Source organism: Eleutherodactylus coqui, chromosome 12 (assembly GCF_035609145.1).
Source record: "Eleutherodactylus coqui strain aEleCoq1 chromosome 12, aEleCoq1.hap1, whole genome shotgun sequence".
NCBI classification, from domain to species: Eukaryota; Metazoa; Chordata; class Amphibia; order Anura; family Eleutherodactylidae; genus Eleutherodactylus; species Eleutherodactylus coqui.
The window spans coordinates 3,486,268-3,501,142 of NC_089848.1; the positions used below are offsets into that span (position 1 = coordinate 3,486,268).

Sequence of the window (14,875 nt, forward strand, 5' to 3'; positions counted from 1 at the left end):
TGCGGGAGGAGAACACCAGTCTACCATCCATCGTCTACTGGAGGGGTAAGAGGATACAACGGAGGCCACTCTCACACACACTTGTGATTTACAGGGCTTAGCACTGCGCTTTAAACACTGCTGACCGCCGTAAAATGCCTCCATTGATTTCAATAGGGCTTCTTAGATGAGCGTTTGAACGCGGCGCTAGAAACTTTTGAACTCTGCTCCATTTTCGGTAGTTCCTCTAATGCAGATTACAGTGATAGAGAATGGTCTCTGTGCAGGAGTTTTGGAGATACTCACCTTTCATCAGTAGCACCAAATGCATAGAGGACTAATTAAAATAGTTCTGGATATTCATGAGCTGCAAGCTAGCCACACCCACCTGGCCCTGCAGCCACACCCACCCTCCAGCCAATGATTTACTGCTGTCTATTACTCTGCATATAAGAGAATAATTAGAGCTGCCAATCAGTAGTTGGGGGGTGAGGTGGGTGTGGCTAGCCTGCGGCTCATGAATATACAGGACTACTTCTGTGTCTGGCTGCTACTAATCTTAGGGAGAGCACCTAGACGGTGAATGAGCGAGGAGACATAAGCCTGGTTTAGACACAACGATTATCGCTTAAAAAATCTTTTGAGCAATTTCTGAGCCATAATCGTTGTGTTCTTTACAGCGCAAGGTGATTGCTCAAACGTTGAGTGATCACCTTGCACTCTGAGCCGAGGATGCAGGAGACAAGCGGGGTGGTCCCGCTTGTCTTCTGCATCCAGCTGTTCCCACGCTCGGAGCGCCCGACTGTTATACAGCTGAGAGCTCCAAGCGGGAAATGCAGAAGACAAGCGGGGCCTCTTGTCTTCTGCATCCAGCTGTTCTCTAATCGGAGCACCCGGCTGTTATACAGCCGAGCGCTCCGAGCGGGGTATGGAGAACACAGCAGGACAGCTCTGTTCTTCATACCCCGCCTGCCTTCAAGGAGTGGGATACAGCTGAAATAATAGAATCAGCTGTATTCTGCTGAGAATTCTTGATAACTGATCACTGATCTTCAGCTTAACGAAAACTGCAGGATGTCAGTGCAGATACACACACCGATTATCGCTCAAAAGATGGCTTTGAGTAAATTTTAAACGAAAATCGTTGCGTCTAAAAGGGCCTATATAAGACCATTCATGCTCCTCTGGGTAATATGCAAATAAGGGAGAGTGGAACAATACCGCTGCAGCGCCACCTATTGGAAGGAATGCTGCCTCCAATAGATGGCACTATGGAGTTATTGTTCCAACATCCTTATTTGCTGCTACAATTCAAATGCAAGTTTCTCCTAAACTCCTGCACAGATCCACACAGCAGACGTATCACTGTAATCAGTGTGACAGGCACTAACTTATGGTGCGCTCAGTGAGGGTTACAAAAATATGCTTATAGATTCCCTTTAAGAATAGGCTGTCAATTGTAAAATCCTGGATAACCCCTTTAAAAAATCTTTGTGGACAGTCAACAAAAAAAAAATGGATATTTAGAAATATACTAGTGTTTATATCAGCGAGCGGTTACATCAATTATGGAGTGAAAACCCCCCAACAGCTGTCAGATCCTTGACTTACAGCCAGGTCTCCAATGCTGACCAAGTGAGTGATGACAACCTCGGCACAGCACTGCAGAGTATATTGGTGCTATATAAGCAACTCCAATAAATAACCTTTTAGGGGGCAGTATATAAAGAAATTGTAGCTATTAGTGATGACTAATTATTGGAATAATCCGGTCTGGACTCATTGGCCCGAATTTCCAAAAATAATAGGGAATTAGGACAATCAGAGTAAAAATCAGTTCCCTCTCTAATGTAGCCAAATGCCGAGGGGTGGTAGTGGTGCTGCCGCCTCTTCTATAAATGTGGCTCAGAGGTTAGTACTGTAACATTGCAGTGCTGGGGTCGTAGGTTCAAATCTCATGAAGGACTACATATGCAAGGACTTCGAAAAACTCCAAACAGATGCCGCCCTTATTCAAATCTGACGCTACAACTCCAGCACTGCAAGACAAAAGGAGGAAGAACTAGAACGATGGCTCAGTTAAAAGCACTGCTGCCTTAAAATGCTAAAGTTCTAGGTTCAAATTTGACAAAGGGCAACATATGTATAGGGTTTATGATGTTCTCCTTGTGTTTATTCTCCTCCTCCTCCGGAGAAGACAGAACAAGTGTGGTGGCTCAGTTGGTAGCTAGAGTTGTAAGTTCAAGTCTGAGCAAAGGCAACATCTGTAGGGAAAAGTCCATGCTGATGTACACTACCGTTCAAAAGTTTGGGGTCACATTGAAATGTCCTTATTTTTGAAGGAAAAGCACTGTACTTTTCAATGAAGATAACTTTAAACTAGTCCTAACTTTAAACAAATGCACTCTATACATTGCTAATGTGGTAAATGACTCTTCTAGCTGCAAATGCCTGGTTTTTTGTGCAATATCTACAAAGGTGTATAGAGGCCCATTTCCAGCAACTATCACTCCAGTGTTCTAATGGTACAATGTGTTTGCTCATTGGCTCAGAAGGCTAATTGATGATTAGAAAACCCTTGTGCAATCATGTTCACACATCTGAAAACAGTCTAGCTCGTTACAGAAGCTACAAAACTGACCTTCCTGTGAGCAGATTGAGTTTCTGGAGCATCACATTTGTGGGGTCAATTAAACGCTCAAAATGCCCAGAAAAAGAGAACTTTCATCTGAAACTCGACAGTCTATTCTTGTTCTTAGAAATGAAGGCTATTCCATGCGAGAAATTGCTAAGAAATTGAAGATTTCCTACAACGGTGTGTACTACTCCCTTCAGAGGACAGCACAAACAGGCTCTAACCAGAGTAGAAAAAGAAGTGGGAGGCCGCGTTGCACAACTAAGCAAGAAGATAAGCACATTAGAGTCTCTAGTTTGAGAAACAGACGCCTCACAGGTACCCAACTGGCATCTTCATTAAATAGTACCCGCAAAACACCAGTGTCAACATCTACAGTGAAGAGGCGGCTGCGGGATTTTGGGCTTCAGGGCAGAGTGGCAAAGAAAAAGCCATATCTGAGACTGGCCAATAAAAGAAAAAGATTAAGATGTGCAAAAGAACACAGACATTGGACAGAGGAAGACTGGAAAAAAGTGTTGTGGACGGATGAATCCAAGTTTGAGGTGTTTGGATCACAAAGAAGAACGTTTGTGAGACGCAGAACAAATGAAAAGATGCTGGAAGAATGCCTGACGCCATCTGTTAAGCATGGTGGAGGTAATGTGATGGTCTGGGGTTGCTTTGGTGCTGGTAAGGTGGGAGATTTGTACAGGGTAAAAGGGATTCTGAATAAGGAAGGCTATCACTCCATTTTGCAACGCCATGCCATACCCAGTGGACAGCGCTTGATTGGAACCAATTTCATCCTACAACAGGACAATGACCCTAAACACACCTCCAAATTGTGCAAGAACTATTTACAGCAGAAGCAGGCAGCTGGTATTCTATCGGTAATGGAGTGGCCAGCGCAGTCACCAGATCTGAACCCCATTGAGCTGTTGTGGGAGCAGCTTGACCATATGGTACGCCAGAAGTGCCCATCCAACCAATCCAACTTGTGGGAGATGCTTCTAGAAGCGTGGGGTGCAATTTCACAAGCTTACCTCAACAAATTAACAGCTAGAATGTCAAAGGTGTGCAATGCTGGAATTGCTGCAAAAGGAGGATTCTTTGACGAAAGCAAAGTTTGATGTAAAAACAATGTTATTTCACATACAAATCATTATTTCTAACCTTGTCAATGTCTTGACTCTATTTTCTATTCATTTCACAACGCATGGTGGTGAATAAGTGTGACTTTTCATGGAAAACACAAAATTGTTTGGGTGACCCCAAACTTTTGAACGGTAGTGTAGTTCTTGATGAGATTTGAACCTACAACCCCAGCAACAGTGCTAACCATTTATTGAAGAGACACCACCCACACCACCACTGCTAAAAGTCAGCCTGGTTTGTTCACCCGGCCAATCAGGACAAGCAGCACTAGTGGACATGCTTACACAAAAATTCAACATTTTCACCAAATTTTTCATGTAAATTTAAAAAAAAATATTTGAGCAACTTTGAAAATATTTTACTTTATTGGTTATGCATCAGTTTTAAACTATTCTATGTTGTCGTCTCCATTTTCGTACATCTGTCCTTTCAATGTGTGTTTCAAATTCTGCTGTATTCATTTTGTTTAGAAAGCAGTTTAGCTCAGCTTGGCTATTTGACATGCAGCCCAATAGCAAATATAATTAGCATATTTCTGGTGCATTCTGGGATGAGTGAAGAGTCACCGTTAGCGGGAAGATGCCTGGATTTAGCCGAGTCTAGCTGCTTTAAACATATGGCCAGGCTAGGGATCAGTGATGTAGATCATTAGTAAAATCCTGTAAGTTAAGTTTCATTGTGAGAATTCCCATCTATGAGAAGTTTCGAAGTGGATATCAACTGCCTATACTCAACATGGAAGGGGAGAGCAACCATATGGTGAGCTGCAATGTATGCTATAGGCTTACAGGGGAAAAGCCAAACGTCACCTGCCAGAAATACAAGCTTAAGTCTCTATTGGAGGGAAAGGCTCAGGGTTTCAGGAGAGAATAGCTACATTAAAACTCATTAAGGAAGATGAGGATTTCCTTGACAGAGCAGAAGTAACTCTTCAAAATGTTGAAAGAAAATAAATGAATGGGGGCATGAAACCCAAAGAAGCCGGGGGATCAGCAGTCAGCCAGCACCCATACTGCTCATGAAATGGTAACAGGTTCTCACAAAGGAGAATAACGAAGAAGTAGTCATGAAATGACTGCCCACAAAGAACAGTCAAGTAAGCACTCAGAATCCTCTTGGATGGAGAAAAAGAAGTATTTTTGTGAAGAAGAAGAGAGTGGTGGTTGTGGGGGATTCCCTATTGAGAGGAACAGAGGCCGCTGTCTGCAGACCTGACATAACCTCACGAGAGGTCTGCTGTCTCCCAGGTGCACAAACCTAAGATGTGTCTGATAGGCTGTGAAGACTCTTTAGTCCTACAGAACACCACCCATTCCTACTAATACATGTAGGGACAAATGACACTGCAAAAAAGGACCTCGCAACTATCTGCAGAAACTTTGAGCACAGAGCTGGGAAACAAACAAGGAGACTTGGAGCTCCTAACACAGGAAGAGAAGTATGATGTCATCGGCATTACGGAAACTTGGTGGGATGATACACATGATTGGGTACAAGGCTTGTAGGATACAATATATCTATAAGACACAGACCTAATAAAAGGGGGGGAGGTGTTGTGTTGTATGTTAGGAAAGCATTCATCTCCACAGAGATTCAAGCTTCAGAGTTGGGGGTTCTGTAGAAACTGTTTGGGTAAGAATACAAGAAAAGAACAAAAAGGACACCATTGTAGGCATTTACTATAGGCCGCCTGGACAAGCAGAAGATATGGAGGAACTCTTTCTACATCAGATGGCCAAGCTCTCAAAGAAGCCCAACATAGTGATCATGGGAGATTTTACCCATCCAGACATTTGTTCGGAATCTCTCAGGTAAAAGTAATGGATCCAACAAATTCTTATCTGCTCTTGCTGACAACTTTATCTTCCAGAAGGTAGAATAGAAAACAAGGGGATCTGCTATCTTGGCCCTAATTCTTACTAACAGGGAGGAAATGGTTGAGGAAGTAAGGGTGGCTGGGACCTTAGGAGGCAGTGATCATGATATTCGTGAATTTTGGATAACAAGGGGAGGAAGACCTGAGAAGACTCAGCCCTTAAGGTTGGATTTCAGAAAGGTAGATTTCAATGGACTCATAAAGAAGAGAGGAAGAATCCAATGGCCGGATGTTCTTAAGGACGGAAATGTCCAAGAAGGTTGGGAAATAATGCGAAATGAGATTCTTAAAGCACAATCATTACTAATCCCTAAAAGAAGGAAGAATGGGAAGCATTTAAAGAGACCCGGATGGATGAACACAGAACTTGCACACGTGCTGAAAAGGAAAGAATACATGTTTCATCAACTGGAAAGGATGAGATAGGGGTGGAGTATCTAAAGAGGATTATAATGCAACTAACTGAGTGATCTTACTCACTTATGACTTCCGAAGGGTTGTTAATCCAGGGATTATTCAAATTGCCAGATTGGAGTCAGGAAGGGATTTTTTTTCCTTAAATGGGGAAAATTGGCTTTCTACCTCATTGGCTTTTTTGCCTTCCTCTGGATCAACATTAGTGGAGGTAACAGGCTGAATTGGATGGGTATATGTCTTTTTTTGACCTTACATAGTAAGTTACTATGTAAAGAGTGGTCATAAATGGCTGCACATCCAAGTGGAGGAATGTATCAAGTGGGGGACCACAAGGCTCTGTCCTGGGCCCAGTGTTGGTCAACAACGTTATAAAGGATCTGGAGGAGGGAATTGTGGGAAACTGATCAGAGGCCGGACATGCATCTGTCTGGGATGATTTAGTGATCCTACATTGACCAGTGAGTTGACCCGATGACCCTGGAGGACCCTTCCAAATCTACCATTCTAGGAATCAAATTTTTAAGTGATCTTCTGATTTTCCACAATTCACTGCTCGCTGTTATCAGGAGTTCAGCAGAAATCTGGATTTACTTTTCTCTCTGAACAAGCAATACAACATCTGAATGAAAGATGGGTACAATATAAATAAAACAATCCATTTACAAACCTAATTAATTGTTTTATATGCATTTAAAATGTGGAATATTGTAAGGCCACTCAAAAGCAGATTTGTTTCACTTGGGTATTTTTTTTCTAAATACTGTGTTTGACAATAATTTAATGCTGTTGTAAAACCGAGGAACAACAGAATGCAATTACAGCAGAAAGGAATACTCTAACACAAGGGTACCGCTCTGCTCACATCACAACACAAGGGTACCGCTCTGCTCACATCATAACACAAGGGTACTGCTCTGCTCACATCATAATACAAGGGTACCGCTCTGCTCACATCACAACACAAGGGTACCGCTCTGCTCACATCATAATACAAGGGTACCGCTCTGCTCACATCACAACACAAGGGTACCGCTCTGCTCACATCACAACACAAGGGTACCGCTCTGCTCACATCATAATACAAGGGTACCGCTCTGCTCACATCACAACACAAGGGTACCGCTCTGCTCACATCACAACACAAGGGTACAGCTCCGCTCACATCACAACACAAGGGTACAGCTCCGCTCACATCACCACACTAGGGTACCGCTCTGCTCACATCACAACACAAGGGTACTGCTCTGCTCACATCACAACACAAGGGTACCGCTCTGCTCACATCACAACACAAGGGTACAGCTCCGATCACATCACCACACAAGGGTACCGCTCTGCTCACATCACAACACAAGGGTACAGCTCCGCTCACATCACCACACAAGGGTACAGCTCTGCTCACATCACAACACAAGAGTACCGCTCTGCTCACATCACAACACAAGGGTACCGCTCTGCTCACATCATAGCACAAGGGTACCGCTCTGCTCACATCACAACACAAGGGTACCGCTCTGCTCACATCACAACACAAGGGTACCGCTCTGCTCACATCACAACACAAGGCTACTGCTCCGCTCACATCACAACACAAGGGTACAGCTCCGCTCACATCACCACACAAGGGTACAGCTCCGCTCACATCACCACACAAGGGTACAGCTCCGCTCACATCACCATGTGTGGTTTTCGATCAGAGGTTCCAGGATGTTTGACAACAACGGCACAGTTTGCAGCGCTATCCTTGTGATCAAAAATACTGAAACCGGATGGAAATCTTAGGGACGTCAATGGGCAGAGGATCCACGAGCGGCGTGTGCACAGAGCTATCTGTAGACATAACAATGGGAACATCTACCTTACGGTCACCCACCTTCTGTTCACGTTCGGCTTGCTTATATTTTAAGCTTATAAAATTCATATCCGTCATCTCAGAATCAGTTTGTCGAGCTTCAATCAAACGACTAATATAACGATTCACACGGGTGCCTGGAGTATTATGTATGACATTTGTAGAAAAAGAAGAACGGTTCCTGAGTTTTTCGGAGGCGGTTCGTAAAGCTCTCCTCTGATTCAATGAAATTAGAGGGAATACATATGATTAGAAACACACGTTTTGTAGTTACAACCATCAATACGATATGGGGCGTGAGGAAAGTTTTTGACAGAGGTCACTCTCTAAGACATCCCACCAGTTACAATTGCTTCTCAACAACTCTGTCCTTACTGGTTGCAGCTAATCAGGTCCTGTGACTGCTGCAGCCAATCACTGGCTGTAGAGGGTGACTGCGGAACAGTGATTGGCTGCAGCAATCACATGTCCTTGTCAACAGCAAACAGAAAGGACAGAGTGGTCGTGAAGCAATTTTAAATCATGGGAAACCCCCTTTAAAGGGAGTCTGTCTACACGACCATGCTGTGTAACCTGACGTTATGGAGCCGGAGGAGCTGAGCAGACGGATATATAGTGTTATGGGCAAGATTCAGCAGAACTTGTATTTTATTCATTTATATCTCTGCTCATTCTGAGCTGAACAGTCCAGTGGGCGGAGCCATCAGCTATCTGTGTATGACTGTACATGCAGGGGTAGCTGTCAATCATGGGTAGCTCCGCCCGCTGGACTGTTCAGCTCAGAATATGCACAGATATAAATTAATAAAATACAAGTTCCACTGACTCTTTCCCCATAAAACTATATATCCGTCCGCTCAGCTCCTCCGGCTCCATAACAGCATGCTGGCAGATTGGCTAGTATGCGTCAGCTGACTGATTACCTTTAACCCTTTCCAATCCAATTTGTATCCTGGTTTTCCTAGGGAACTTACTCTTCTTCTGCCGTTATACAACGGTGCTATATGCTGGCTAAAGCCAGTACTGCATGAGGTGACACATTGGATAGGCTCCGACAGCAGACAGGCTGGCAATATACAGTAAGAGAACCCCAACGGACGTCTTGCAATATCGGAGCTGTACAGCTTTAAATCATAATGTCTTTAGATGTCAGACAGTGGATTGGAAAGGGTTAAATTACTGACAGGTTCTTGATTTGAATATTTGTCATATAAAGTGAAGAAAAATAAATGTATAGAAAAATGAATATATACCAAACTTAGATTAGCATAGGGTTCTGCTGTGATTTAAGTTGAATCCATTATTCATTAGAGGAGAATAGACAAATCCTAAAACATAACTTTTATTTTAAGAAAATGTTAAATCAAATCAATCTGAATAAATCCAGGAATGCCATAAAGCATCAAACATGTGACAGACTGATCCAATGCCTGTCTCACGTGAAATATCAAAAAAGGGGAGAAGGGGGTAATTTAATCATTCAGACAGAGGGATCCCTGGCTGTTCTATCGCTTGTATCTTCCATAGACAAGACCCTAAATACTCCTGCTCATGTGGTAGTCCTGCAGATTTGTAAGTCCTAAAATCAATCTCAAAGGAACTTGGTGGCATTTGGGCTTAAATGCTCGGCATCCGTGCTGATGCTGAACCTACTATCATTGTGGCACCCAGTCTACCATGGAGACCGGGCGCTCTGTATTGTTCTCTTTATATCTATGAGCATTGTTCTAGCATTAGGCTCCAGATGAGGCAGGTTACAGTATACTGTGACAGTTCGGTATTATTGATCAGACTAGTTCTTTTGAGTTTTATTTTAGGACGTATACATGCAGGACTACCACAGAATAGGAGAATGTAGGGTCTGGTCTATGAGAGATCTGGGGGATGAGAGCCATGTTTAAGGGATAGAACAGTCAGGTATAACTGTCTGACTGATGGAAATAGGAGTGTTACAGGGCCCACTTCTCCCCTTTTTGTCCTTCCATGTGAGACAGGAATTGAATCGGTCTGTCACATGTTTGGCGCATTATATTATTCTTGGATTTATTAGGATGATTTGATTTAACAGTTTTGTAAAATAAAAGTTACATTTTAGGATTTGTCTATTCTCCTACAGTCAATCAGGTATAGAGGGACTATTCCATTCAGTGGAGTTTAATTCATTAGGACCAGATATTGTGGCCATAGTCCAATCCTAAAGTGCATCATTACTTTATTAAATGTAACGCCACGGTAATAACTTTGTAAATATAGAAGTTTTCAATCTTTGTCTTGAAAACTTCTGAAAAAAACCCATTTAAAATAGAAATAAAGTGAACCTACAAAAGGAAGTATTTACTATTTGACAGCACAACTGCTGGAGAGCGGGATCCCCAATGGGGACAACCCCATGAGGTGCTGCACTATGTACAATAAATACACAGACGTCTCATGCATCTTGTGCAGTCGCTACTAATTGTCATTACCTTATCGTCATCCTCACAAGTCATTACATTGGAGAACGGGATTTCCGCCTTGAACATCTTCCGACAGTGCATGAGCTGAACCAGGAGATAGCAGACAGTCTTGAATTTCATCCTTTTGGCAGGCTTTATGTCAGACAGAATCAGTCCTGGAAAGATCTGCCAAACAAAAGAAATACATTAAAAACTGCATAGAAAGAAGACATTTGGTCAGGTAATCAGCAGCACATCGACAAGGGGGCGGGTCATTAACAACCCTATTAATACGTTAAATATTACCATTTGGGCAGACAAGTTACAGACGTGCCCAACAAACGCATCGTGTAAGGCAGCGTCCAACGTCAGAGAAGTGATATTATATATCAGACACGGACTTTACGGTTCTGGTCATTGCATGAGTGTCATAAGCTGAAACCTAACACAGGAACCTTACATCAACCTGTTACCGCAGCTGCGTGATGCGAAGTATCACATGCCGGGGACTGTTAGGGGGAAAATAATGTTGTGATGCAGAAAACTTGGAGCCGCTCAGCCCAAACAATGAGGACTGTTAAATAACATAACCCATCTGTTGCTGCTAGAAGTGATGTCTATTGCTTCTGACATTATACCTGCTGGTGTCACTTCTCATTACTGCCACGTGAGAGCCAAAGAAAAAAATATTAAACTTCAGGTCCGTGCCAGATTAGAAGGCAAAATATTGTTCAATCTGACATTTAAAATGTTAAACAGATTTCTATCCTTATCAAGTTGCATCATAACGCAGGCCACGCCGACGCATCGGGCCACGCCGACGCATCGGGCCACGCCGACGCACCGGGCCACGCCGACGCACCGGGCCACGCCGACGCACCGGGCCACGCCGACGCATCGGGCCATGCCCAACCACCTTTGTATCTCCAGTTTCTGCCATGTTTAGAGGCTTTATCTACCACTGAAGAGATTTATCCCCTATCCACAGTGTAGCGGGTAGTTGTCTAATTGCTGCAGGTCCAGCCGCAGGGACCCCAGTGATTTCACAAATGGCGCACCCAAGTCTTCATGTGAATGAAGCGGAGGGGCGCATGTTCAATTGTTGCTCCGTTTACTTCTATAAAATGTTCGTCTCTCTCCCCCCATGCTATAAAAGTGAACGGAGATTCGGGGCTTTAACAAAAAGTATGCAAAAAGTATAAAGTGTAAAAACTGTAGCTGAACACAAATAAGCGCATCTTATACATCCGTATACACGCAGACTAACTTCACTCCCCTAATCCTTGCTGCGAGCCATCTAACCTTACCGGGGGATTCCAAATACATTAAGGCGGGTCAACGGATATTTACCCTATAAAATGAATCCTCCAATTCTCAAATATGTCCGCAGTGTGAGATATACCGTATACCACAACAGGGGCTGGTAGCATCATTCAATCTCCAGGGCAAACTGGATTATTGTGAACAGATGAAACAATAAAACTAGACAAAGGAATTAATGACTCAACACGACTAATCCAACAAGGGGTTTCTCCAAACCACTCAGAATGCCCCTTTAATGACTGGTCAGTCTCAGAATTGGTCAATCCTTTCACGACAAGCATCTCCAGTACTTAGAATACCCTCTGCTGTTGTGAATTGTGGCAGACACGATGCAGCACCAGACAGACACTTCTGACAGAGTTCCTGAGGAGCCTTAGCCCTTCCTCATGGCCTCCCGTTCACTAATATCCACAGATTTACATGCTGAACCCGCCTTCTTCAAATTCAACTAAGATTTTGCACGGGGTTCAAGTCAGCGACTATGACAACCATTCCAGAATCTTCCAGGACGTCTTTCGAATCTAAGCCGGGGCGAGCTTTGGGGTGTGCTTGGGATCATTATCCTGCTGAAAGGTCCAATGATGCCCAAACTTTAGTCCCCCCACCCCATAAGGCATGGCATTTTATCTTAGGATTTCTTGATTGAACCCATCTTGCCCTTCACATGCTGCCCGCTAGCAGTACGAGCAGCCGCTGAGCATCACCAAGCCATGCCCATGCTTCACTGCAGGCAGGGAGTTATGCTCAGCATACGCCTCATACCTCCCCGAGCCGGCCAGCAGTTTTTTCAACATAATCTTGACTAATAATTATTATCTCATTATTTTTATGTTTTTTTTAGTACATTTATTTTGTTTATTCTTCATTTCACTTTATTATTACTTTATCCCCACACGTAATCGTTCTCATTCGTCTGCACTTCCAATTAAACCCTAACAATATTTATATGAGCAGAAAATAGAGATGGAGGCTTTGTTGACAAAGGCTTTTGCCGAAACGCGTTCAGCGTGCACTTGTGAGCTGTATGCTTTATTTTATTCAATAAAGAAGGAAATTTTTAACGGTAGCAGCTCCCCTCCATCTCTATTTTCTGCTCATATGGAATCTGGCCGTTTGCCGTCGGCTACTTGAGGATGGAGTTCCTGTTGGATCCCAGATCTTCCTGCAACATTGAAAGTTACTGCTGGTGAGGTGAGCCCACATCTTTCTTTTTTCCCTAACAATATTTATCTAAATAGCGCCCCCGTCTGGATCCCCTACGTGGATCTGTATATGCTTTACATAGATATTATTCAGGTAAAGATTAGAGATGAGCGAACGTACTCGGATAAACACTACTCGTCCGAGTAATGTGCTTTATCCGAGTACCTCTCTGCTCGTCCTGAAAGATTCGGGACGCGCTGCGGAGCGGGGAGCTGCAGGGGAGAGCGGGGAGGAACGGAGGGGAGATCTTTCTCTCCTTCTCTCCCGCCCGCTCTGCCCCGCTCCCCGCTGCGACTCACCTGTCAGCAGCGGAGCGCCCCGAATCTTTCAGGACGAGCGGCGAGATACTCGGATAAAGCACATTACTCGGACGAGTAGTGCTTATCCGAGTACGTTCGCTCATCTCTAGTAAAGATGTTTTTAGTGAAGACTTAAAAGCAGAAATGATCGTAGAAAAGCAGATAGACATTAAAGGGGTTGTCCCGCGGCGAAATCCAAAATTTTTTTTTTAACTTAACTCTGCCCAGTTAAAATCAATTCCGTTAGTTATTTAAAAAAAAAAAAAATCACTTACCTGCATCCCCGTTCACGCAGCATCTTCTTTTCTTCTTTTAAAGATGGCCGCCGGTCCTTTCCCAATGATGCACCGCGGTTTTCTCCCATGGTGCACCGCGGGTCTTGTCCCATGGTGCATCATGGATTGTCTTCTCCTTCCGTGCGTTCCACTGCCGATACAGCCACCTAATTGGCTGATCAGCACCACATGACGGGGCAGAGCTACGATGACGACGCGCAGACCAGCTCTCCAGCACGAGCACACAGCAGAAGACCGGACTGCGCAAGCGCGTCTAAAGAAGCAAGAAGACACCGAAATTAGATGGATCCATGGAGACGGGGACACCAGCAACGGAGCAGGTAAGTGAATAACTTCTGTATGGCTCATATTTAATGCACGATGTATATTACAAAGTGCATTAATATGGCCATACAGAAGTGTATAACCCCACTTGCTTTCGCGGGACAACCCCTTTAATGGTCGGGGTAATTGGGAGGTAATATATATTCTGTTTAACGGGAACATGTTAATATCTGACACCCATGCAAAATTCAACTATACCATGAAGTAATGTCTAATATTAGTCCATGTAGGTGAGGAGGCCGTGTGAGCGGCTGTCCCATCGGTTCCTCCACAGGTGTAATCTGCTCCCTCATTTGGCAGTTTAGCCGCCTGCATGTTGAGGGGTGCAGCTCTCTGCCCTCTTGTATCAGTAAGTATCTGACCATTCTCAGGGATTGTTTGTGTTAAGGGTTAATCTTGTTTCTAAAGTAACTCCTAATGCTGACATGACATGACAAGAAAAATAAGGAACTTAGAAGTTGCTCATTTTTGTCCGGACCTTGCATTACGGACATTGTGATAAGACACAAGGAACTAAGTAGATAAGTTTCCTACTGACATTTCAAGGTTGTGGCCAGATACGCCGGAACTGCGCCCGAACGCAGCAAATGTGCTAATATTCTGTTTTTCAAACTAATCACCTGATTAAGTAATTTTTCAAAGTCGCATCCTGTGGGTGACAGCTTATATAAGCTGTGTGTTTTTCCTAATAAAGCAGAATTCATTTTGACTCACTATGCTGTGTGTGTGTAGCGGGTTCTGATGGTTCTCCGGGTACTCGTTATAAATCTCCTTTGAATTTGGACTCAGGCAACATCAGCACTGGTCTCCATTTAAGACCCCCAACAGTTTATTTGGCGCCCAACGTGGGGCAGAAGCTAAACTCCTTACCTGCAGCCGATACCTGCCGACCAGCCAGACCAGAGGCCACGGGACCACAGATCTACAAAACACCGGTGTAAGGTAAGCCCTTGACTTGCCACTCCAGCTCTGGGCTCCCCTGACTTCAGTCCCGTGTTGACAGGAGGTGAGTCGCTGTATGTTATATAGGACGCTTCTGCCTGTTATTTACGGTGTTCTTAGTAACCGTGTTAGACGGAAGAACTGATTACTGGGATAT

General features: G+C 43.9%; 1 protein-coding gene across 1 annotated transcript in view; it reads right to left on the reverse strand.

Moving 5' to 3' along the window:
* The window catches only part of ADCY1 (adenylate cyclase 1), a 281,184-nt gene that overhangs the window by 80,459 nt on the left and 185,850 nt on the right, over positions 1–14,875 (reverse strand). The window contains exons 8-9 of the mRNA XM_066584896.1: positions 10,362–10,517; positions 7,918–8,112 (exon numbers count right to left, since the gene is read on the reverse strand). Coding sequence (XP_066440993.1) covers positions 7,918–8,112; positions 10,362–10,517 — 351 coding nt within the window. The remainder of the gene's footprint in view (positions 1–7,917; positions 8,113–10,361; positions 10,518–14,875) is intronic.